Below are 26972 nucleotides of genomic sequence, written 5' to 3' on the forward strand. Positions count from 1 at the left end.
CTCAAAATTATTCTATCTTGTACATATTACCCAAGTTCAAAGTCACTTCATATCTTTAGGTATTTATAGCAGCATCACAATTCCCAGTACCAAATTCTGTATTAGTTTCCTAGGATTGCTGTATTAACTTACCACAAACTTTGTGGTTTAAAACAATAAAAATTTATTCCCTCATTGTTCAGAAAGCTGGAAGTCTGAAATCAAGCTGTTGGCAGGGCTACATTTCCTCCAGAAGCTCTAGGAGAGAATCTATTCCTTGCCTTATCCAACTTGTGGTGACTCTGGGTATTCCTTGGCTAGTGGTTGCATCACACCAATATCTACCTCTGTCTTCATACTGCCTCCTCTTTTCTGTGACAAAACTCCCTCTGCCTCTCTCATAAGGATTATGTGATTGCATTTAAATTCCACCTAGAGAGTCCAGGGTAAGTTCCTCCTCTCAAGATCCTTAATTTAATCACTTTTTTTTTTTTTTGCCATATAAGGAAATAGTCACACATTCTGGAGATTAGGATATGCATGCATAACTTTTCAAGGGTGACCATTCAGCTAACTATAACTGACTATCTCTACCTCTATTCAATATTGTCTTAGAGGATCTAACCAGAAAAAAAGAACCATAGAAATGCATACAAAGCATAATGACTAGAAACAAAGAGAAAGAATTTTCATTATTTGTAGATGATATTGGCTATATAGAGTTCTTATTCCACAAAAAGAATCCTCCAAATATAGTTTACAAACTTAATAGTTTACCATAACTCTTGATACAGAAACAAAATTTTAAAAGTCAAATGCATTTCAATATACCAGCAATGATGACTTAGAAAATATAATTTTAAAAATATAACATATAATATTATAACACATATCAGTAAATAATATAAAGTATATAGGAATATATTTAATAAAAGATGGCCAAACCCTTCATAAAGAAAATTATAAAATTTTATTGATAGCCATTTAAAAAGGCAAATTAAATGTAAAAGTTATCCTGGTTTTGAATAGAAAGACTCTGTCAATTCTCTTTATACTGATTTATAGATTCAATCCATTTCCATGAAAATTACAACACAAAAATTGACACAAAACTTGTTCTTTATATGAAAGAACAAAGGGCCAAGTGTAAGCAAGATACTCTTGAATAAGAACAAGTCCCATGATATGTGTTCTACCAGATACCAAGATTTATTTCAAAGTTACATTAATTAACACAATGTGGTTTTGGTATAGGAATATACATATGTACCAATAAAATAGAATAAAAGACATAGAAATCCCCATATATCAAGAGACAAAACAGCCTTTGCAAGCCAATGAAGGAACTAAGTGATACTGAGTTGACTGGTTATCTACATGAAAACAATCAAAATAAAATTGGCCCTTTATTCTCACCAAGCCACAAAAACAATTCCAACAGCAAAGACATAATATGAAAGGTGACACTATAAAAATTTTGGAAGACTATATGGGTCAATATATTTATGATTTAAGCATGAAAGGATTTCTTTTAAAAACATACCAGAAGTATAAACCATAGAGACATATTAATAATTTGATTACATTAAAATAAAGAACATCTGTTCATCAGATGATACCAAATAAAGCTTGAAAGTCAAGCCACAAACTGGAGAAAATTTGCAACACATAAAATCAATTCAAAATGTGTATCTAGAACACATTAAAAAAATGTCTATGAATCACAAAGAAAAAGACAAACAACCCAACAGGAAAAAAAGTGGCAAAAGAAATGGGTAAACATTTCATAGAAAAGTAAAACCAAATGGCTTATTAATATATGAAAAGATACTCAATCTGTTGTGTAATCTTTGAAATACAAATTAAAACTATGATGAGATATCATTTCATAGACTGGCCAAAAATTTTTAATTGGTTAACATCAAATGTTAGCCAGGAGGTAGATCTATGGGAACTTTTATCCATTGCAGCTGGAATGTAAACTAGAATGACCACTTTGGAAAACAATTTGTCACTACATGATAAGATAAACCTTACCACCTAACTATGCCATCCCAGTGGGGTGGACAGAATTGTGTTTCCCACAAAGACATGATCAAGTCCTAACACCTGGACCTTTGGGTATGAACTCATTTGTAAAGAGAACCTATCCTATTGGATGAGACCAAATTCTAACAGGGTGAGCTTTAATTTAATATGGCTGAAGTCCTTATAAGCAAAAGATATTGGTCACAGAATTAGGAGCCAGAACTCAGAAGAAGCCAGAGAATGAGGCAGATTTCCATGTGATAGAGGTAGAGCTTCAAGCAAAAGAACCCCAAAGATTGCCGGCAAAATACCACAAGAACGCTACAGACTCCAGAGAAACATGGCCTGTCAAGACCTTCATTTTGGACTTCTAGCCTCCAAAACCAAGAGACTATAAGTTCCTGTTGTTTCAATAAGTTCTGTTGTTTAAACACCAGTTCCTGGTGTTTGTCATAGCAGCTCTGGAAAACTGAGACACTCAGGTTTAAAACCTAGAGAGATTCTTGCACATGGGCACCAGAAGTTATGAAAAATAATTCTGTAATGGTATTGTTTACAATAGCAAGAAAACTGGAGTCTACACATGCATTCCTGTTTATAGAAGGTGTAGCAGTTTGATATTATTGATGAATTCCAAAAAGAAATATTGGATTATGTTTGTAAACTGTTCTTTTCCTCTGGGCATATTAAATTATATTGGATTCATAGGTTTACTTGATAAAGTAATTATATAAACCTTTTGTGCCAGTAGGGCACTGAGTCCCCACCATTTGGTGTGGGGACTCACAGATAAAAGGCATGGAAAAGGACAGAGTTGAGGGCTCTCAATGTTGGAGTTGGATGCTGAAGTCTTAAGCTGGAGTCCCCAGGAAGTAAGCACACAGAAGAAAGAGGAGCAAGCCCCGGGAAGAGAAGAACCCTGAGCCCAGAAGAAGGAAAACCCTGGGAAGAGAGGAACCCAGGAAGCCTGAACCCTGGCAGATGTCAACAGCCATCTTCCTCCAATACCTGGCAAAATCGTTGGTGAGGAAAGTAACTTATGCTTTATGGCCTGATAACTGTAAGCTTCTACCTCACATAAATACCCTTGATAAAAACCAACTGATTTCTGGTATTTTGCATCAGCACCCCTTTGGCTGACTAATACAGAAGGGATAAAAAAATTGCTACATATTCATACAATAGCATATTCTACAACATGAAAAATAAATTAATGAAATGACACATCAAAATTTTTAAACCACAAGGATATAATTTTAAACAAAAGAAATGAACTACAGAAGAATATACTGCATGGCTCAACTTATGAAAATTAAAACTGACAAAATCACATGCACATATGTATATATGTGGGATACATATATCTGGGATATTTATAGGTATATGTACATATATAGTCATATGTGAGATATGCATATGTTTAGTAAAATGATAAAGAAAAACTAGGAAATGTTTAACAAAAAATCAGATGGCAGTTATACCTGAACATGAGAGGGAAGGGAATAAGGAAACATAATCAGGAAGGCAAAGAGTATGAAGCTTCCGGGTTACTACAAATATTCTATTTCCAGATTGGAGGCTGGGTACACAGATTCTTTTGGTTATTATTTCAACTGAGCAGATAAGTTTTACACAGTTTGCTGAATATTCCGTTTCTATAAAAATTATATGTATACATATATAAGAAAAAAATGCACCTCTTATATTGGCCACGGCAAATAACATCTGAAAACCAAATTATCCATAGTAGCTGGTGATGCCTCAAAGAGCTTTAGATCAGGCTGTTTCCTTGAACAACCTACTGCAAAGTGCAGCTGTCTCCAAGTCTGTCAGTGGCCTCATCCCTGGACACTTACTCTAGCAAATGAGGTTGTTACAATTTTATTTCCAGATACCAGCTATCCAAATCCTTGCTCACTACTTTAACTGTTGCAACCAAGAAATTACCATATAATATGACTGCCACTATTGCCAACAGGTCTGGGAGGCATTACAGCAAGAATGCCTGGTTCAGATGTTCCAGGGGAAATGAAGGAATTTGCTGGTATTACCTTTCAAAAGAGCCAAATTAGTCTTTTATTTTGTAAGTGAACAGACTGTAGCTGGAGGATGGCTTTTCCTAGGGTGCTGGCACAGGTAGCAGCACAGGAAAGGCATTCTTAAAGGCCTGTAAATGAAGCAGGGTAAGATCACACAGAAGATATGAGTGCTGAGAGCAGGGGGGAGTGTGGGCACAAAAGGAGGCTTCAGGAGTAGCTTAAATGATGAAGTAATAGACTTGAAATGCTGAGGAAACTCATATGACTGGGCACTCAATCACTGACAAGCTTATCTTTTGACAAGAAGTAGGACTCCAGCTTCCAGATATAACATTAAAATGTAATGTTTCTACTGGGATTTTGCATGGCAGGTTTCCCTGAAGCTTTGGTTTCACTCAGTTAACTAATTATGAGAGAATGTGACATTGGTATTTACTTTTTCTACAGGGACAAATCATTTCCAGCAGAAGGGAGGAGTTGTTATTTTTAGGTTTTGTCTTTCTTTTGCCATTAAAAAGAAATTACTTACATAGTAGTAACTAAACTCTTGTTAGTGAAAAAACATATATTTTCTCTGTAAATCTATAAATTTGCCATAAAGCTGACAGTCATTTCTTCTTTTTCCAGGGACATTGTAGATAAAAGAGCAATAATTTGGGAGTTAGAACTGAGTCTGAAAATTAACTCTACTACTTACTAGTTGTATGACCTTAAGCCAGTTATTTAAGCACTCTGAGCCCATTTCCTCAGCTCTAAAACTGGAGATAATTCATCTATACAGTGTTATTTGCTAAAGATGAAATAATGTGGTTGAAGCACTTTAGCACAATGCCTACTATACAATAAGTATGCAATAAATTATATCCCTTATTCTTAATGGCTTTGGTACACAAGTATATAAACAGAAACATTTTAGGGTTTCATTTATATCTTGCAACACCAATTCTATTATTACCATATTACATACATATACAATCATGAGCTGAAATAAGCTAACATGCATATTAAACAATCTTCCCCTGATAGAAAAAGCATTAAATGAACATTTAACATTTAACATTACTATTGAAGGAAACAGTTTACCCTTGAACATCTTTTGACATTTCTGATGAAGGGAGTATGCAATGCTGAGCAAACGTCACTGGTAAATTCATACTTCATCTTCCACTACCTGGATGCTACATTTGGGATGCTTTTAGCAAACTAGATGTTTCATTTGAATTCACAATAATCCTGTGATGTAGGCAGGATATATATGATTAGGCCCATTTTAAAGATAAGGAAACTGGGCCCAAGAAAGGGAAAAACCACATTATTTAAGCATACTTTGAATGAGGTGGTAATCTGTAGAAATGGAGAATAATAGGGGCTCTTGAACTTTGGAACATTAAATTTTCCAAAGAATGAAGCCTGCTTTGACCGGATTATTTATTAAAAAGGGAAGCAGAATAATTGGTGGAGAGCAAACAAATTAGAAAATCAAAAGGCACAGGGTTTTATATCCAATTTCACAATCCATTTGCCCAACATACTTCAAATTTTCCACTTGTAAACTTGAGGGGAAAAAAAATGCTACTTCTTACCTCACTTGCAAAAGTATTGCAATATCATTTATATGTGTACAAATGTTATATAAAATTGATGATATGCCATTCAAGAGCTATTCTATTAGGCATAGTAAATATGAACTCTTTAAGAATGTATAATCATAAAGAAAAATTTTGGGTGCTAGACAGAAAATCTTGGTGATCAAATAAGAGAAGAATATTTTTTCCCAATCATAAATAGGCTAGAAGATGAAAATGAGATAAAATTAGATAAATTGGCATTATAATTTTTCATTACATATTAACTAGTTTTGGAAGTTGCTGAAGCAAATGAAAAGGCATGGGCATGTATAAAAATTCTTAAAGCTATTAATATAGAAGCTTTCTAACTTGGATATTGTTTCTTCAACTAGTTGCATGTACCAGCTATTCAAATAATAAATCTGAATGTTATTAGTACTAATAAAGCCTTTCTGGTAGTAGTAACCTTTCAGAATTTCAAAGGATCTTGCTGTATGTCCAGTGATACTTCATAACTCTTTCAAAATTACTAGTGGAGTATAGATTGCAATTCAGAAGTCTCTTTACTTTTGGAATGAGGGATAAGTTCTAATAGATAAAAAGGCAAATCAACCAAAAAGCACTAAAGTGAACCCTAGTTCAAAATAAGAACCAAAAACAATTTTCTATTTTATCATTTGAACATGGAGCTCTAGGACCATGGTGCCTTGGAAAGTCACCAAATGCATAACCAAAAACCTGGTCATACCCACATAATCAGCCAAATAGTGTATAATAATGGGTGACCATTATGTGCTCTATTGTCTAATGCAGACTTAATGGCCCTGAACATAACTTGCCCAATGATTAATTCTATTTTCTTCCAATATTGGAACAAATTTAAATTTGGAACCAGAAAAGGTTTACCTAAATCTCCCTCTCTATTGTCTTAATTGGTTGATGTAATAAACATTTTTGAGAGTCTGCTATTTGTTGGGTTTTATGTCAAAGAACTCAAAGTGCAGTGTAGTAGGGGATATAGATAAAGTATCAAATGTGTGTGTTAAGCTCCAGCATGAAGAAAAATATTTGGCACAATGATAAGTAGATCTGAAGGCTTTCATAGGGGATGAAATGACTAAGAAAGTTCTCAAAACATAAGTAGAAACTGTCTATGTGGAAAAAAGGTAGAATAGCTTCCTGTCATACCAGCACAGGAAGACATGAGCTACCCTGTAAGTTCCAAAAATTATATGTGGGTTTACATGGCTGGAACATAAAGCATTGACTGGAGAAAGGAAAGAGATGGCAAATGAAGCATAAGCAGTAGAGGAAGACAAAGATTCCGTCATTTAGGAATTTCTATTCCATGTTAAATAGAATATTGAAGAGCTGAGCACAATTATTGGAATATTGGAAACAATTCATCCAATAGGTAATGGGAGTAGATTTTAGCATAATTTGGTGCTAGCTAGATATGCAGTGAATTAGAGGAAGAATATCTAGAGGTATGGATAAGAGAAGATAATTATTAGAGTCCAAGTAAGACATTGTGAAGGCCTAAACTAAGGCAAAGGATGGGAAAGTGAATAGAGCTAAAAGAGATAATGAATTGATAGGATTGAGTGGTCAGGTAGAAATGAGTGGTGATTAAGAGGGAAGCCTGGGGTAGCTGTCATATTTTTGTCTTGGCTTGTAATGACATTAGCTAAATTAGAGACTGCATGAAGAGGAATTACAGTAGAAGTCCTAGTTTGCTCCTCTTTCATCTGGTCACCTTTCCCTTTGTACTGCAATTTGTAGGTGTCATTCCATCACCCCCTACCACCACTAGACCCATCAAGCTACTTTTGGGAAAAAATTCTGTGTCACACCACACTGTTTCTGCCTATCTGCATATATCACAATGTACAATATAGTATAGTTGGTTCATTGTAGTCACTTAACATTTTTGAATGACTATTTGAATAAATTGACAGGAATAAAATCCCTTAAAATGCAAATAACTCACCTCAATTGGTAAAAACTCATACCACATACCAATTAGCTTCCTTTCAGTTGTGTAACACCCTTTGCAAATCCAATGTCTAATCAGGCAGGAACTTTGAGACTATCTACTACCTCTATTTTAAAGAGGTAGATAAAAAGGCAAGATCAGTCTTGACTAGCCCCAAGTCACAAAAAGTTTCTGGGGATAGGACAAAGATCAGGCAGAATATATTAAGTGCCACAATATTTTTCAACCAAAATGGTTATAACAGATTTGAAAACAATAGATTTCAAATTTAGCAAACGTGAATTAAGTTTTCAAAAGTACTTGGCATTTCACATTAAAAAAAAAGACCAACATCTTGGATACATTTTCTTAAATAATTTTCCCCTCTGGCATGAAATTCAAGGACCAGAGCTGAGCTTTTAATCCTGCAGTAGTATAAGTAAGGCAGATTCTTACCGTGGTCTTCTGAAGATACTGGTGACCTAAAATGAAATAATAAGCATCATAAATCTTTTGTAAATGATAGTGATATTTATAAACACAAAAATAAATAATAATTTCAAAAGAACTATACCCCCAAAATTAACTTAAATAGAAACTTAATATAGAAGACAAAGCAATCAGTGTGTTGGTTTCATAGAATATTCTAATCAGTAACCTCCAAATCTTACCTGAATTGGTTGGGTATTAGAGGTTACTAAAATGTCAGTCTATTGCATGGTGTCACAGAGCTGCAACAAACTTAGATAAGTCTTCTAAGCAATAAATCTGGAGTTATGATAAAAGAAGATAATTCATAGAATTTTGATAATGAGTGGAACACAGTGATGTCACCTAGTGCCTAAGTCCAGGCCTCCAGAGCAAATGTCAGTGATGAAAATAAGCATTAGATTGCAAGTCTCTAAATGAAAAGGAACCTATATGGAAGCAGTACAGAAGTAAAGAAAATGTCATACACACTTATCATTGTTTTTGCATCTACTCTATGGAAATTAATATTTCAGTGAACATGGCATAGACCACTTGTATGTTGGCCTGTATCTCTAAACCTGTGGGAATCAGGATGAGGCAAGAGGTCAACCATTGGGGTCCCACAAATCATTTATAAATTGATGACTTTTGCATACCACTTTTGGGTTCATCTCTAATTATGACAAATACCAAAGAAGCTACAATCAGCTCTTTAGTAATAAAAACCTTTCTTCTTCCTCAGTTGACTGCTAACTGAGTTACTTTAAGCAATATAGGTACAACTTTGTGGATGAATTCACCTCAAGTTTGAAAAATTAAAGTTTTGATTACTGACTCATTCTATTGGAGGAAAGAGAGGTGCATAAATAATATATTCAGAAGTATTAGAATTATGAAGGGGAAGAAACAGGTACTTCCAGAGATGAGAGGAGCCCTCTTCTTTGAATGATGCACTTGCAGGAGACATGGCAGGAAGACGACCAAAGGAAAATGCAGTTTAGCAATAAAGCTGCCCATAGGTATGACTAATGTTTATGGTACATGAAGACAAATATAGGGGCTAGAATTGCCAGTGCATGCACAAGTGGTTGAAGGAAATTTTTAGCTACTTCAGGACACTTGCTATGGCTTTACTTTATCTACTAATCAGCAATACCATTGTCCACTGAATGAGTAAACAGAAAAGTACTAAGATGCAGTAGTAATAATGAGTAAGCCTGGAATCTCTACTAGTGGCAAAGTATCAAATCATTTCAACCTTAAGGTGTCTTAAAGTAGATTTATGAATCCCAAATCTAGAAAGGGTTCCAAGATTTGGTGGAAAGAGAACTGCACCCAGGAGCAGTGGGAGGGAACCTGCCACAGTCACAAAGACATGGGTGCAGCACCAACTACCTAAGAAACTACTTGGTCTCCTCGTAGAGTTCCCCTATTTTGTACTGTCCAACACTGTTCTTCCCCATTAGGGTGTGAGATCCTTGAAAACCAGCACTGTGACTTATTTAAAACCGAGCAGGCCTTTGATTAAAAATCATCAAATTGAATTGATTTCTGCATCACCACAGTGGTACTGAGACTTGGACACATTCTGGAGCACCTCAAGACACCATCACGCTACTTAATACCTTCAGGTTAGTTTTGCCTGTTCCTGGTCCAGTTGTAACAGAAGTATCCAGGGAATCAGCCCCCAAACACAAACTGATTATAAAAAGGACACTCCCAGGGTCAACAGGCAAGTGTCTCAGTGCACCTAACAACAGAGACACTCATAATGTGCCTAAATGATTAGAAAAAATGAAGGAGGTGGTGATGTTGAATAGAAGGTGGTACAGGGTTAAGAAGTAAATCTAAAAAGTAACATAGATATGAAATAAAATGAGCTAATTTCTGAAGCTGCCTAGGGCAAAAAAAAAGCAATAAACATCTTTCTTCTTGATGTTTTCTGATGGGAAGTAAGCAAAACATACCTTGAATTGTTTGCAACCAATTTCTCAGCATTATAGAAACAAAGAAAAATCCATGCCTGTCTCAGGTGGAGGACTTATGAAGCAGGGTTTCTGTTCCCTTTCTATAAAAGCAAACAACTAATATTAAATCTGAAAAGTTCCAGATGGCTCTTTAAAGTCCCAAGGGGACGCATTCTGTTGTATGTCCAGGCAGTGGGGAAGAACGATCAATTTCAGAATGTTTTCTGAGGATTAGTCATGTTGGTTTTCTGTGCTGAATGTCTCCCACACTCCTAGATTTGTGGAATTCTAAGACATATGGAGTATTTCAATCCTCACTCAGTGTTTCACCTTTTATTGTAACAAGTCACTAAATTATGCTATGGAGACATGCACAGCATCCATTACTGCTGGAAATGGGCATAAAAATTTTACAGAACTTAGCTCAGGAGAGAAATACCATGAAATCAGCAACATAAGTAGTTATTTTAGAAACAGAGTTTGAATTCCAGGAACAGATAATCTCCCTCATCCTGACAACTGAAGAATGCATAAAAGCTCACTGCTTATTCCTCCCACTACACTGAAAGACATGTGGTTGTGTCTCAGACTTTTTTACTCCATATACACTTTAACTTAGAGAAAGCAGCTGCCTTCAAAACATGAACTATTGCTAACATCCAAGAACCCCCAGGATTTATAGTTCCCCTCTTCACTCCTTTTCTGCTCACTGGATCTTTTCAATCGTCTATAGGGTATTTATATTTAATTTGCTCTTCTTTGCTTTGGCAATTTTTTCATTTCTATTTACATTTATTTCAGTTCAGCAAAATAAAGCTAAATAAAATTAAATAGTCTTAAGTCATACATTTAATAACTTTCCCCCTAATATTTCTACTTTGATTATTCAAAAATGAACAATACATGCTTCCGAAAAGCAGGACCCAACTGATCTGGGATCTGAAGGATAAATAGGAGCCTATTAGTTGAGTAAAATAAGAGATGAATTCCAGGCAGAAGCAATAAGCATATGAAGACAAGCACAGATAGGAAATTGCATAGTATGTTACCAGATATACAAACAACACACTATTGCTAAAATGTAAATGAGATATAAAGTTAGGACTGGAGAAATATGAGGTAGGGGCAATTTCATACAGCACCTGTGGGGCCATTTTGAAGTGCTTTTCATTTACCTTCCAAGATAAACAAAGAAAGGTTTTGAAGTAGAGAATTCACACATTCTGATTTGTGCTTCTGAATGGGCAGACTGTAGAAAGTGGACTACAAAAGAGCAAGAGTAAGGGGAGAAAACAAGATGAAAGTTATTATTGCAAAGCTTTCAGTCAGTAATGCAGAATAAAAACAACTCTGCCAAACCTTTTTGAAACCCATGGGAAATAACAGGAAGAATGAGAAACAGAAAAGGAAACACCATCCCGAACTAAACTAGAAGATGTCCATAAACCTGAACCACTATATATGAAGTGCTACAAGGGACAGTAAAAATTGGACCAATTTTTATGAAGACAGAGAGAGAGGTTTGATCTTAGCCAATTGAAGAGATATAGCTACAACATATACCACAAAACCTACATCAGAAAGCCCTCCACTGTGAGCCAGGGTGTCTGCCAGTCAAACATAGACTCCTACCCAGAGGAGAGTGCTGCTAAGAATTAGTATGAAGACAAGAGACCTCAAGTCAAGCTTCCTGTGACATACCAACTCACTATCCCTGATTATATATCCCAAACTAGCAGTTCCCGAAAGAACTGTCTCAGTGTATATATGAGTAAAAATAAAAAACGAACCAGCATGATAATCCATGCAAAAAATACCATAAGAAGAAAGGACAGTAATCTCACAAACGAAAAGTAAACAAGGAACATACTAGATAGATGTAGTATGAAGCAGATCTCCATAAAATTTAAAAATGGAAAAAGAGCAGGAAAAGTATAAAGGGAGGAAGGAACTTAGAAAGAGAATGTAGCCTCAGTGAAACAGACACTTAAATTTAAAAAATACAATGATCAAGAAATAAGTATAAGACTATAGGAAATGAAAAGAGCAAAAGCAGAGAGAAAAGTAAAAGAAAAATTAGAAGCAGATAAAGGAAACCAGACTCTGCTCAGGGAATATTCAGGAACATGAAGATAGAACTTGAAATAAAGTTAACAAAATGAAATGTAGGGAAAAAAGGTAAAGGAATTTTTTAAAAAAAATTATAGATAAGGCATACAGATAAAGGAAGGTCAAAATGCACACAATTGGTAAATAGACTATATGGAACAAAAACAAAATTGAAGATACAAGAGAACAAACCTCTAAAATAAAGGAGGTATATTAATTCCCTAGATCCTAAAGCAAATAGCAAGCAACGGGTTGGTTTAGCAACAAGAATTTATTGGCTTGCAGTTCCAGAGGCTAGAAGGCTAGTTCTTCCCAGGGTCTATATCTTATGGCCAGCCAACAATCTTGGGGTTCTTTGGCTTTTCTGTTACATGACAATATACATGGTAGCATCTTCTCCTTTCTCTTCCAGGTCCTGCTGATTTCCAGCTTATGGCATTTACTCGTGGATTCTTTTATGTTGTTGAATTTCCTTTGCTTATTAAAGTCTTCGATCAAGTTAGATGAAGGCCCACCTTCATTCAGTTTGGGCACTTCCTAACTAATAACATCCTCAAAGGTCCAGTCCTGTTTAGAAATAGGTTCACAACCATAGTAGCAGGGGTTGGGACCTGAAATACTTCTGTGAGGGATGTGATTAAATCCCCAACAGTCCACCATGTGGACTCCTAAAAGACATGATCTTCCCACATGCAAAATACATTCATTTTATCATAACATCCCAAAAGCCTTAAGTCATTTCAGTAACAATGCTATAGCACCAAGTCTCATCAAAATCAGTATGGGTAGGATTTCTCTCCAACTGATGGACTGGTGATACCTAGAAAACAAGTTATTTGTGTAAATATACAATTGTGCAGCAGGCATAGGTTAAATATTCCCATTTGAAGGAAAACAGGGGTCACAAGTCACAAAATGTCTAAGACTGAGCAAGACAAACTTCATTAGATTTCAAAGTCTGAAAGCTATCTGTGACTTGATTCTTCACCCTGATAAAGCAACAGACCCTCCTTTTTCCAAGCACTTACACAGTCGCCAAGTCTCCCCAAATGTTGGGGTGTAGGGACTACTCTCTTAAGAGCACTGGAATAGGACCATGCTCTCAGCCAACACCAGGACACAGGCCCCACCATCTCTGAGCAGTGGGGTGGCAGCACTGTCCCTGAACAATGGGGTGCAAGTGTTAGACCAGATGTCCTGCCCCCTCCAAATGTAGGGGCAGACCTGCCTTTTCCACACAGGTAGGTGGCCCACTCTCATTACCTGAGGAGATCTTTTCAGTTCAGACCTTTGCTTCCATGGTTTTTCCCTTGAAATAATTTGTCCCTCAATTTTCTCTTCTCTGTCCCTTTCATTCCAGATTGGTTCTGCTTATACAAATTTTACAAAAGACTTGTCAGCTTTGCTTTCAGTTCAAGCAATCCAAACCATAACAGAACCTTCCACTGATATTTCCAGGATAACTTCATTTCCAAGCCTGACTTCCACTGAAATGGCTGATTGGATCCTTGTCCAGGCACAACCTCTTTAGCAAGGGTTGTTCAGTTGAACCCTCACATAGAACCCTGTTATCTGGAGACTCACTTCCCAGAAGTTCAGGGAGGACCCTGATAGGGTCATTTCAGGCAATAGTCTCAAAGCACCCTATTTGGATAGACCGAGAATTTTCCAAATTATGAATTTCTGATTTCCTTGTGCTTAAACAGTTCAATCCTCAAGTTTTTTTCTTTCTTCTCTCATTTCACTACTAGTTGCAAAGAAAAACCAGATTGTACCCTTCACACATAGCTTGCAAATCTCCTCACCTAAATAACTAAGGGCATCACTTTCAAATTCTGCCCTACATCCAACATAAGAACTCTATTTCTCTGCCACTTTATAACAAGGAACACCTTCCTTCCAATTTCCAAAGACACATTCATTATTTCCTTCTAAGGCCTCAACAGAAGTAACTTTAACATCTATATTTATACCAACATTCTATTCATGATCAATTATGTCTTCTCTAGGATGATACAAACTTTCTCTATAGCTCTCACTCATTTTTGAGCACTCACAAATCTTCCAGCCATTACTCGTTATCCAATTCCAAAGCTATTTCTACATTTTTAGGTATTGTCATTGCAATGCATAGCTTTCCATTGCCAAAAACTGTTTTGGTTTTGGTAGGAAGGTCAAAATACACAAAATTGGTAAATAGAACATATAGAACAAAAAGAAAATTAAAGATATAAGAGAAGAAACCTCTAAAATAAAGTATTTTAATTCCCTAGGTGCTAAAACAAATACCATACAATGGGTTGGCTTGGTAACAGGAATTTATTGGTTCATAGTTTTAGAGGCTTGCTTCCTCCCAGGCTCAGTATCTTCTGGCTGACTAACAATCTTCCAGTTCCTTGGCTTTTCTGTCACATGACAATGCACATGACAGAGTCTTCTCCTTTTCTTCTGGATCTATTGACTTCCAGCTTCTGACTGTTCCCAATGGCTTCTGCTTCTGTGTTCAATTGCCTTTGCTTATAATGGTTTCAGCCATATTGGATTAAAGTTCACCTTCATTTGGTATGGGCACACGTTGACTAATAACATCCTCAAAGGTCCTATTTAGAAATAGGTTCACACCCACAGGACCAGGGGTTGGGACCTGAACATGCCTCTTGTGGGAGATAAGAGTCAATCCCCAACAGGGGATCTTAATCTGCAGACTGAAAGGACAATAAATATATGCTAATATAATTTCTGGACTTTAAACATAAAGAATGAATTTGATGGACATCAAAACCTACCATCCTCTACTCCCCAAATCAAGCTGCCAATATAATGAGAAAAAAAACAGGGTTTGGCCACAATATACGGCAATATATTCGAGGAAAACAAATTATATGTGCACATACTAATGTGTATGGTCATAGATTATATCTGGAACGTAGTAAGCAAAACTAGTAACAGTGATTGCCTCTGTGGAAAAGAACCCTAGGATTGGGGATTTGCAGCAAAAGAGAAATTCTGCTTTATTTCTGTAACGTTTTGTACAGTGTGATTTGTTAAACCCATATAGGCATTACTGAATTCTATTGAAACAAAAAAGAGTCAAGAGAAAGATACTGGTGAATCTGAACTAAGACTAGTCAAGAAGATGGAAACAAGAGGATGCGTATAGGAGATATTTGGGAAGTAGAGTGTAGAGTACTTAGTGACTGTGCATATATGGGAGGAAGGAGGAGATGCAGCCAAAGGCCACTCTCAGATTTGGGTTGATGTTTGGTTAGAGAGTGGTACTGCTAAGCCAAGAACAGAAATAACAGACTAGCAAACCTGGCGCATAGAGACAAGAATGATGTGTTTGGAACATTTCAAATTTCAGTAGTCTGTTGGGTATTTAGCAGATACATCTAGCAGTTTGGTGGTATCATGGATCTGAAGATAAGCAGTTCAGATGCCTGGGCATACCCAGATGTTCACCAAACAAAATATAGTGTATATGATTGCCTAAGGCCAGGGTGTACAGTAGGAAGAGGGATAGCTAAAGCCAATCCTAACAATCCTAGCATTTAAGAAGCTTGCAGCGTAACGAAGTTAACAGGAGAAACAGTTGAGAGATGTGTCAAGGGAAGTAAAGAAAGATTTAAGGAGGATATGTGCAAATGCATAAAAATGGTGCAGAAATCAAAGAGAACCATTATCATTCATGGCCTTTGTATCTGATCTGGTAGACTATGATGCCAATTGTTAATTTAATTCATAAGTCATCTATGAGGCTCCCCACCCATTTTTCTCTAATCATGAGCACAATTTCCATTTTAATTCCTGTGTTCCTATTATTTCCCTTCACTAGAATGCTTTGCCAATTGTCTCTTCTAATTTCTATCCAAGTTCAAGTTTCATCTCTTTGTGAAATCTTTTCTTGCTCTTCCCATACTGATTTTTTCTTTATTAACTAATGACTATAGCAAATATTCAGAAATTATGATGAACCACGCACTATACTATGCACTTTACATACATTATCTAATCATTTATCCTAATATTAAGCCCATGCGTAAGCACAATTATTATGCAGATTTTATAGATGAGGAAACTGTTGCACATAAGCCAGGGTCCTAGAAGGAAATAGATATCAGACTGAAATAAAGCAACTTAAGAATCATTTAACATTGAGACTATTTATAAAAGTGTGAGCAGGGTTTGGAGAACCACAGAGGCACTGCAGTACCCTAGAGGTAAGTAGTAGAAATAGGGGAGGGAAAAAGAGGGATTTTACCACTCATAGGCCCAAAGCAGCCAGAGAAGGAAGAAGTTAACAAAACAGAGAGAGAGCACATGTGCAACAGAGAGCTATGGGGAATGGACCACCTCTCAGGAGCCAGCCTGGGGTGACCCACAGGGAGGAAGGTTGGAAATTAAACACCCAACCTCAATTTCCTCCTCCCTTTCATCTCATGCCAGTGCTCCCATGGGCTGATCCCAACCATTCACACAGCTTCCCAGGGTCAGAGCAGGGAAAGGAAGGGTGAGAGTAGACCTGGAAAATAAACATAAAATTGCCAGCATAAGCCTAGAGACCCCAAGCAACTTCTCCATGGTCACACTGTTAGTGTGGGTGTCTCTGCTTATGAAAACACAAAATGTCTCAATCGTTTGATATTTATCAAATATCAGCTTTCTGAGATAAGTAAAGTGTATACAGAAGAACAGATCTAATCTAATCATTCATATTTTAGCCCCTTGAGCACAGAATCTCTACATACCTTTAAAGGGTATTTCATATATAATACATCTTTTAGGGTACTGAAGTTGTTTGGTCTAATGACTTATAATACATTTTGGATCTATCTAGTACTTGAGAACTTTCGAAGAGACAGTTCCATCCATCTGCCCCATGTGATCTAAATTCCCTTTCAATTAGAGGCAGAGTGAGAATCACCATCTCCAAATCCTCAGGATTGGGGAATGAACAATGGACTAAAGTAGACTTACTATTATTCTACTATACTTATTGTTATTCTAGCAATGGAAGAACTTTTATCATTGCTGTAAAGGCAGTGGTCACTGGAGGTTCTGAGGGGAGGGAGAGGGAAAAATAGGTGTAATATGGGGGCATTTTCAGGACATTGGAATTGTCTTCCATGACATTGCAATGATGGATATAGGCCTTTTATATATTTTATCATAACAAACAAAATTGTGTGGGAGAGAGTGTAAACTATAATGTAAACTATAATCCACAGTTAGTGGCAATGCTTCAATATGTGTTCATCAATTGTAACAAATGTACCACACTAATGTTAATGTGGGAAAATGTGGGAGGAGGAGGGAGTGGGGCATATGGGAATCCCCTATATTTTTAATGTAACATTTATGTAATCTAAAGTTTCTTTTAAAAAAAAAATAGCTTTAAAAAAATATCCTCTTCCCCAAGACCAGGGGTAGGCACAGCTGATTGCTGGCCAAGGCTTTTGATTAGCAACTTCAGATCACTGGTGACCCAGCTTTGAGAGTGGCCATTGTTTCAAGCCAGCCTAGAAAAAGCCACAGCAGAGGAGACTTAAAGACCCTAAATTTCCTTAAGGCTGTGAAGAACAGTTAGTTGAAGGGCTTTATTTGCTGGGCAGGCCAAGAAAGCTCAGGTTCAGGGAGCCATGCAAAAAACTCTTGGCACCCATCCTGGTCCCCTACATAGGGCATTTTGGAGTTGGCCTGCATTCCTTCATGGGTCACTGGCCCTGTTTAAGCTGGGAAATATTGACATGGGAAAGTCCTCTCTGGTATGCCCCTCCTTCCAGAATATGCCTTCCAGACAAAAGCAGATTGCAATAATGAAAGAAGTGTAAGAAACTATAGAGGTTGAAAATTTAGGGGAAAAGCTTGCAGGCTTCAAACACTTGGAGAGGGAGGTCTGCCTCCTGGGAAACAGAGGGGACAACCAAACTCGTTAAAAAAGAGGAAACTCAAAAAAAAAAAAAAAAAACAACAACAAAAAAACCTAACAAGCAAAATCCCAGGACAAGACAGAGGCCCATAAAAACTGGAAAAAGTCTGCAAACTAACTTTGCCTTGACAAGACCTTCCTGATAGGAGAGCTGAAGTTCAAGAAAATCTGTCTTATCACCAGCTGGTTATAAAATAAAGAAATATAAATCTCAGGGGAATTAATCATAGAGTTATCATTTTTAAATATTAAAATATACAGTGTGCAATGAGTACAAGACAAATGAAGAAAGAGGAAGTGAAGGGCTATCCAAAGAAAAAGGATGAAAATCCAGAAAACACCACTGAAGATGAGAATATAGACATACCAAACAAATCCTTTCAGCAGTGATCTTAAAACTGCTTAAGGGAGATGATGGAAAATTCAGAGAAAGAAGTAAAGGATATCAGGAAAACACTGAATAATATGAAAATCTTGGTAAAAAGAAATTTTAAAAAGCATCCAAACATAACTACTAGAGTTGAAGACCATAATAACTGAAATGAAAAATGCCCAGATAAAATATCAAGAGCATATTAGAGTTGGCAGGAGAAAGAATCAAAGAACTCAAAGATAAGAACTTGAAATGAGCTATGTTGAAGAACTGAAAGAAAAAAGAATGATAAAAAGTGAAAATAGCCAAAGATACCTCAGGGACACCATCAAGAAGATCAATTTATGCATTATGGAAGTGCCAGATAAAGAAGAAAGAGAGAAAGGTGTAAAGGAATATTCAAAGAAATAATGATAGAGAACTTCCCAAACTTAATGAAATACATGAATATATACATCCAAGAAGCCCAGAAAAAAACAAACAGGATAAACATGAAGAAAAATACACCCTGTCATACACTGATCACGCTGATCACATTACTGAATGCAAAGGACAAGTAGAATTTTAAAATTTTATATCTGGTGAGATTTTCTTTCAAAAGTGAGTAAGAGATTAAGACATTCCTAGGTAAACAAAGCTGAGGGAATTCATCATCACTAGACCTTCCCTACAAGCAATACTAAAGGAAGTTTATCAGACTGAAAGGAAAAGACACTAAACAGTGGCTCAAAGCAGCATAAAAAAACAAAGACCTGTCATAACAGTAAATAATTGGGTAATTATAAATATCAGTATTATTGTAATATATTGTTTGTATGTAATCCCACTTATTTCCTACAGGTACTAAAATGCAAATGCATAAAAAGTAGTGATAACACTATGGTTTTGGACATACAATGTAACAAAGATATAAATGCTAACAAGTACAAAGACAGAAGAGTATATATGGAAAGTTTAAGTGTATGCTATTGAAGTTAAGTTTATATCAAACCAAATATGATTGTTTTAGATTTAGAAAATTAAATTTTAACCCCATGGTAAGCATAAGGAAAATACATGAAAAAATATATCCATATAGAAAAGGATACTCAGTATGTTACTATACACACACAAAAAAAATCAAATAAATTTAAGTGTAGATATTAACGAAAGAATTAACGGGCAAAAAAAGTAGATGACCTTCAAAGGCTAAATAGCAAAATGACAGAAAATAGTCCTGCATCACCAATAGTGACTTTAAATGTAAATGGAGTAAACTCTCCTATCAAAAGGGGAAGAAATTGGCAGAATGGATTTAAAATAGCATGACCCAACTGTATGCTGTCTACAAGAGACTCACTGTAAATTCAGTCATATAATTAGGTTGAAAATGAAAGGGTAGGGAAGAAATAAACTATGCAAGTAGTATCCAATAGTGAGCTCAGGCACCTATACTAGTATCAGCTAAAATAGATTTTAATTCTAAAATTGTTACAAGGACCAAAAACAGTCATTGTAATCTGATAAATAGGTCAATTCAACAAGAAGATGTAACAATTATAAAGATTCATGTACTTAACAGCAGAGCCCCATAATATATGAAGCATATACTGACAGATTTTAAGGGAGAAATTGATGGTTCTACATTAGTACCAGGAGATTTTAATATACTATATTCAATAATGAATAAAACACCTAATCAGAAGACAAATATGGAAAGAAAAGAATTGAATGATACTGTATACCAACTAGACCTAACAGATAAATATAGAAAACTTCACGCAACAAAAATAGAATTCACTTTCTTCTCAAGTGAACATGAATCATTCTCCCAGATAGACCATGTATCAGGTCACAAAACTCATCTCAGTATTCAAATATATTTAAATCACACAATGTATCATTTCCAACCAAAATGGAATGAAGTAGAAATCAATAACTTAGGGATAAATGTAAAATTCAAAATCTGAGGAACTTAAACAATAGACTTTTAAACAGCCAATGGCTTAGAGGAAATCACAGGGATATTAGGAAATACCTTGAGGTGAATGAAAATGAAACATACCAAAACTCATGTGATGCAGAAAACGGTGCAATATGAGGCAAATTTATAGCTCTAAATACTTATATTAAAAAAAGAAGAAAGTGGAGACAACCAGCAAGATGGAGGCAGAGGAAGGAGCTCCTATAGTCAGCAGTTAGTAATCATCCAGAGCTATCTAAAGCACCTGTTTGGGGGCTCCAGGAGACCAGAAGAACATCCTGAAACATCCTTGAAAGAATAGAAGCAGGAGGTTGTTCATCTGCAGAGAAGATTCTTAAGTAGAGCACTCCATGTCATTGAGGCTGGTGACCATCTTATACTGGGGGCACAAGTCACCTTGGGAGCTATTCTGCAGCTGGAATTGGAAGCTCCACTTCCCAAAACCAGGGGAGTAAGAGACGGTTGGACACCAACTTCAGCTACTGATTAGTAAATTCAGCAGGCTAAAGTATAATCCTAAGAACAGCTAAAGTTTGAACCTGTCCGAGCTGGAAAGAGACCAGTGGTTGCCATTTTGACTTTGCCCCCGCATCAGGGGAAGCCAGGTTAACTGAAAAGCACAGCGTTGATAGAGACCAGTTTCTTTCATGCAGAGTGACCTGCAGCCCTAGCCTACGCTTCAGCCTCACTTTTACCAGTGAGGAAGCTGGCAGGCGCTGCACCAACCTATCCACGTAAATGCAGGTACATTTGGCTAGCATAGACTGAATAATTGGAAGTCTATCAGGGCAACTGTGGTCATCTTGGACCCATACTGCATAGATTGCTGCCCACACCTGTAGTTCCATCAGTGTCCCAGGCAGGGTAGAAAGGGGTGTGAAGCTTCATCAGTCTCTCTGGGTAACTACAGTCCAGGCCTGCATGACTTGGATTATTCCACACAGCTTTGGCTCTGTCCCTACCCCTGGCAAAGAAGAAAGCTGGGAGAAGCTTGAATGAGAGCAGCTTGAACCTCCACAGCTTATAGCAACAACTACATCCTTGGCTCCTACTGCACAACCAGCAAGGGAGAAAGGGCAGGAAGTCCTGAACTAAAGAGAAAAAACTGCACCCAGAATAAATACTCTAGTAAGCCAGATGCCAAAACACCAACAAAAAATTACAATCCACACCAAGAAACAGGAAGACATGGCTCAGTTAAAGGAAAAAGATAAGCCTCCAGATGACATAAAGGAGTAGAGATAACTAACTAATCATAGATGGTCAAACAAATTTCCCTAATAAATTCAATGAGATAGCTAAAGCAATTGAGGATATTAAGAAGACATTGGATGAGCACAAAGAAGAATTTGAAAGCATACATAGAAAAATAGCAGATCTTATGGGAACAAAAGGTGCAATAAATGAAATTTAAAATATACTGGAATCATATAATAGCAAATTTGAGAAGGCAGAAGGATTGGTGCACTTGAACAAATGGCCTCTAAAAGTGAACATATAAAAGAACAGATGAAGAAAAGAATGGAAAAAATTGTACAAGGTCTCAGGGAATTAAATGGCAGCAAGAAACATGCAAAAATATGTGTCATGGGTGTCCCAGAAGGCGAAGAAAAGGGAAGAGGGGAAGAAGGAATATTGAAGAAATAATGATAGAAAATTTCCCAGCCCTATTGAAAAACATGGATATCCATGTCCAAAAAGAACAATACACTCCCATCCAAAAAATCTGAATACACCAACTCTGAGACACATTAATCAAAATGTCAAATGACTAAGAAAAAGAGAAAATTCTGAGAGAAAAGCAATGCGTAACATATAAGGGATACCTAATATGATTGTCAATTTCGCATCAGAAACCATGGAGGCAAGAAGACAGTGGTATGATATATTTAAGATACTGCAAGAAAAAAACTTCTATGCAATAATCTTATATCTGGCAAGATTGTCTTTCAAAAATGAGGGTGAGTTTAGAATATTCACAGATAAACAGAAACTGAGAGAGTTTGTAACCAAGATACCAGCTTTGCAGGAAATACTGAAGGGCATGTTAGAGCCTTAAAAGAAAAGACAGGAGAGAGAGGCCTGGAACAGAGTCTAGAAATGAAGATTATATCAATAAAAGTAACTAAAAGTGTCAAAAGAGGGTTGAAAACAAAATATGACAGGTAAAATCCACATAATCAGGAATAAACTTAACCAACAATGTAAAGCACTTGTATTGAGAAAACGCTAACTCATTGTTAAAAGAAATTTTAAAAAGCCTAAATAATTGAAAGAACATTCCATGCTCATGGATTGGAAGACTAAATAAAATTAAGACATCAATTCTACCCAAATTGATATGCAGATTCATTGTAATCCTGATAAAAATTTCACCAGCATATATTTAAATAATGGAAAACATGATTATCAAATTTACTTGGGAGGATAAGAGGTCCTGAATAGCCAGAAACATCTCAAAAAAAAAAAAAAAAGCAAAGTTCGAGGATGCTCATTTCCAGACTTTAAATAATACTACCTAACTATAGTGGTAAAAACAGCATAATACTGGCATAAAGACAGACATATAGAACAATGAAACTGAACTGATGGGTCAGAAACAGACACTCACATGTATGGTCAAGTGATTTTTGACTAGCCTGTCAAACCCACACAGCTTGTGCAAAACAGTCCATTCAACAAATGATGCCGAGAGAACTGGATATCCATAGCCAAAAGAAGGAAAGAGGACCCCTATATCACATCTTATACAAAAGTTAACTCAAAATGAATAAAAAACATAAATATAAAAACAAGAACCATAAAACTTCTAGAAGAAAATGTAGGAAAATACCTTCAAGCCCTGGTGGCAGGTGGTGGATTTTTAAAGGAGATAAGAGGAGGACTGAGATGGACTACTGATGTTTAATGTATGTAGAAGTTTTAATTAGCTTTAATGTAAAAGTGTAGAAATGTACAGTGGATAGTAACACTTTACTGTGAGTAAGAGCTGGTTTATAATGGGGATGTGGTTGAAAATGGTAGTCTAGGGATGTAAATGCCAATTGACAGAATGCTAGAGAATAATCTAGGGTGAAAAGCACAGTAAACCCAGAGGTGGATGAGAATTGTGGTTGATAGTACAGATGCAAGAGTATTCTTTGTAAGCTAGAGCAAATGTACATCACAAATGCAGAGTGGTGAGAATGTGGAGAAGCTTGGGAAAAATACAACTGGAGTGACCTATGGACTGTGGTTTATAGTAAAAATGTAATATACTTGCATCTATGCCAAAGATGTACTGGGTTGATAATGGGGGAGTATGGAAAATGTGTGCCAAATGTGTGCTATGGACATGATAATAATCAGATGATATTATCTCATAATCTGTAACAAATGTTCCACCACAGTGTGGTGTGTTGATAGAGGGGCGTTTTTTATGAATTCATTTCTAGACTCTGTTCCAGGCCTCTCTCTCCTGTCTTTTCTTTTAATGATTGTTTTGTAAGTTTACAACTTTTGTCATAAAAATATATTTTAAAAAATAATGGGGTGAGTTTGGGGGAAAAATACACCAAACATAAGATAAGAACTATAATTAGTAATAAGATTTTGACAATATTCTTTCATAATTTGTAACAAATGTCTTGTGACAAAGCAAGGTGTTGATGGGGTGTTGATGAATGAGACCCCTGTATGACATTATGCATGTTTGCTTTGTAAGTTCACAACTTTTACTATATACTTATCATATGTATGTTCATGTATAAGTGGTAATAAAAAATAATAATAATAGGGCGGGTTGGGGGAAAATACTTTGTTTAGTAGTAATATTTTGAGGATGTTCTTTAATCATTAGTTTAAAATGTGTAACAACAGTGCAATGTATTGATGATAGGGTGAGGTAAGAGAGCCCTGTATGATGTTATGTATGTTTGTTTTGTAAGTTCACACAACTATTACTATATACTTATTGTTTATGTATGTTTGCGTATGAGTGATATATTTCAATAATTTTTTTTAAAAAGAAAGCTATCAAAATTAAAGACATAACCTCAAAACAAGAAGAACTGGGAAAAAAAGAGCAAACTAAACCCAAAGTGAGCAGAAGGAAAGAAAGAACAATTTTAGAGTGGAGATAAATGAAATAGGGAACAAGAACCAATAGAGAACTAACAAAAACAAAATTTGGTTCTTTGAACAGATTGATTAAATTGACATACCTTTCCCTAGACTGACAAAGAAAACAGAGGATACAAATTACAATAATCAGAAATGAAAAGGGGGACATTGACCATGCTGAAATAAATAGAACTATAAGAGTATACTATGAACAACTGTATGCCAATAAATTAGATAACCTAAATTAAATTAACCAATTCTTAGAAACCCAGTAACTACCTACATTGACTCAAGAAAAAATAGAAGATCTCAACAAACTAATTAATTACTAATAAAGAGAATCAGTAATCAAAAACCTCCCAACAAAGAAAATTCCAGGACCAGATGGCTTCACTGGCAAATTCTATCAAAGATTCCAAGAAGACTTAACTCCAATTCTGCTCAAAATCTTCCAAAGAATTGAAGAAGAGGGAACCCTCCCTAATTCATTCTACCAAGCCATCACCCTCACACCAAAGTCAGATAAAAATAACCCAAGAAAAGAAAATTACAGGCTAATATTTCTTATGAATATAAATGTGAAAAACCTCAAAAAAATTCTAACAAACCATATCTAACAGCATATTAAAAGAATTATACGCTATGATCAAGTGGGTTTCATCCCTGGAATGCAAGGGAGATTCAACATAAAAAAAATAAATTAGGGAAACGGACTTGGCCCAGGGGTTAGGGCCTCCGTCTACCATATGGGAGGTCTGCGGTTCAAACCCCAGGCCTCCTTGACCCGTGTGGAGATGGCCCATGCGCAGTGCTGATGCGCGCAAGGAGTGCCACGCCATGCAGGGGTGTCCCCCGAGTAAGGGAGCCCCACGGGCAAGGAGTGCACCCCATAAGGAGAGCCACCCAGCGCGAAAGAAAGTGCAGCCTGCCCAGGAATGGTGCCGCCCACACTTCCCGTGCCGCTGACGACAACAGAAGCGGACAAAGAAACAAGACGCAGCAAATGCAGGGGGTGGGGGGGGTTTAAATAAATAAATAAATCTTTTTTAAAAAATTAATTAATATAATACACCACATTAACACAATGCACAATGAAGGAAAAAAAAAGACCCAATGTCATCTCAACTGATGTAGAAAAACTTATTTTACAAAATCCAGCATCCCTTCTTGATGAAAAAACTTAGAACACTGGAATAGAAGGAAACTTCCTTTTTCAGGGTGTGCATGAAAAACCCACAGCTAACATCCTTAGTGATGAAAGACTGAAAGATTTCCTCTAAAATCAGGAACAAAACAAGGATGTCCATTGTCACCACTGTTATTTAATATTGTACATGAAATTCTTGCCAGAGAAATTACACAAGAAAAAGAAATAAAAGGCAGTCAAATTGGAAAGGAAGAAGTAAATCTTTCCCTATTTGAAGATGACATAATCCTATTTACAGAAAATCCTGAAAAATCCACAATATTTCTGGAGCTAATAAATTAATTCAGCAAAATGGTGGAATACAAGATCAATATCCAAAAGTCAATAGTGTTTATATACCTAAGTTGTGAACAATTAGAAGAAGACATTGAGAAAGTAATTCCATTCATAATAGCAATTAAAAGAATCAAATATCTAGGATAAATCTTAAAAAGGATATAATGAACTTGTACACAGAGAACTACTGAACATTGCTAAAAGAAGTCAAAGACCTAAATAAATGGAAAGATATTCTGTGTTCATGGATTGGAAGACTAAATATCATTAAGATCTAAATCCGAAACAATTTATAGATTCATTGCAATCCCAATCAAAATTTCAACAACCTTCTTTCAGAATGGAAATTTATTTATTTGGAAGGTAAGGGACCTGGAATAGCCACAGTCATCTTGAAAATGAAGAATAAAGTTGGAGGACTCATACTCCCTAATTTAAAACTTACTACAAAGCCACAGTAATCAAAACAGCATGGTACTACCACAAGGACAGATAGACAGACCAATGGAGTTAAACTGAGAACTCAGAAATCAATTTTCATATTTATGGTCAAGTGATTTTTGACAAGGTGGTCAAGATCAATAATTGGAAAAGAAGAGTCTCTTCAATAAATGTTGCTGGAAAAACTGGACCACCATTTGCAAAAAGAAGTGGAGGACCTCCTTCATCATACATAAACATCAACTCAAAAGGGATTAAAGACCTAAATATAAGAGCCAGAGCTATTAAACTCATAGAAGAAAATGTAGGCAAGCATCTTCAAGACCTTGGGTTAGGCAATGGTTTCTTACACTTTACACCTAAAGCACAAGCAATAAAACAAAAAATAGATAAACGGGCCTCATCAAAATTAAAAAATCTGTCCCTCTAAGGACTTTCTCATAAAAGAAAAATGACAACCAAACAAGGAGAGAAAATATATCCAATGAAGTCTTAATATCCAGCATAAAGGAATCCTTTAACTTAACAATAAAAAGTCAAACAACT

The 26972-nt window shown here is 36.1% G+C and overlaps 1 protein-coding gene across 5 annotated transcripts in view; it reads right to left on the minus strand.

The window, feature by feature from the left end:
- Nucleotides 1–26972, minus strand: part of DGKI (diacylglycerol kinase iota) — a 501434-nt gene that overhangs the window by 44754 nt on the left and 429708 nt on the right. For all 5 annotated transcript variants that reach the window (XR_009185891.2, XM_071215292.1, XM_058297427.2 and 2 more), the window contains one exon: nt 8046–8071. Coding sequence is in view for 4 of the 5 variants with exons in the window: in XM_071215292.1 (XP_071071393.1) it covers nt 8046–8071 (26 nt within the window). In the remaining variant the exon portion in view is untranslated. The remainder of the gene's footprint in view (nt 1–8045; nt 8072–26972) is intronic.

The sequence above is a fragment of the Dasypus novemcinctus genome, chromosome 5 (assembly GCF_030445035.2).
Source record: "Dasypus novemcinctus isolate mDasNov1 chromosome 5, mDasNov1.1.hap2, whole genome shotgun sequence".
NCBI lineage: Eukaryota > Metazoa > Chordata > Mammalia > Cingulata > Dasypodidae > Dasypus > Dasypus novemcinctus.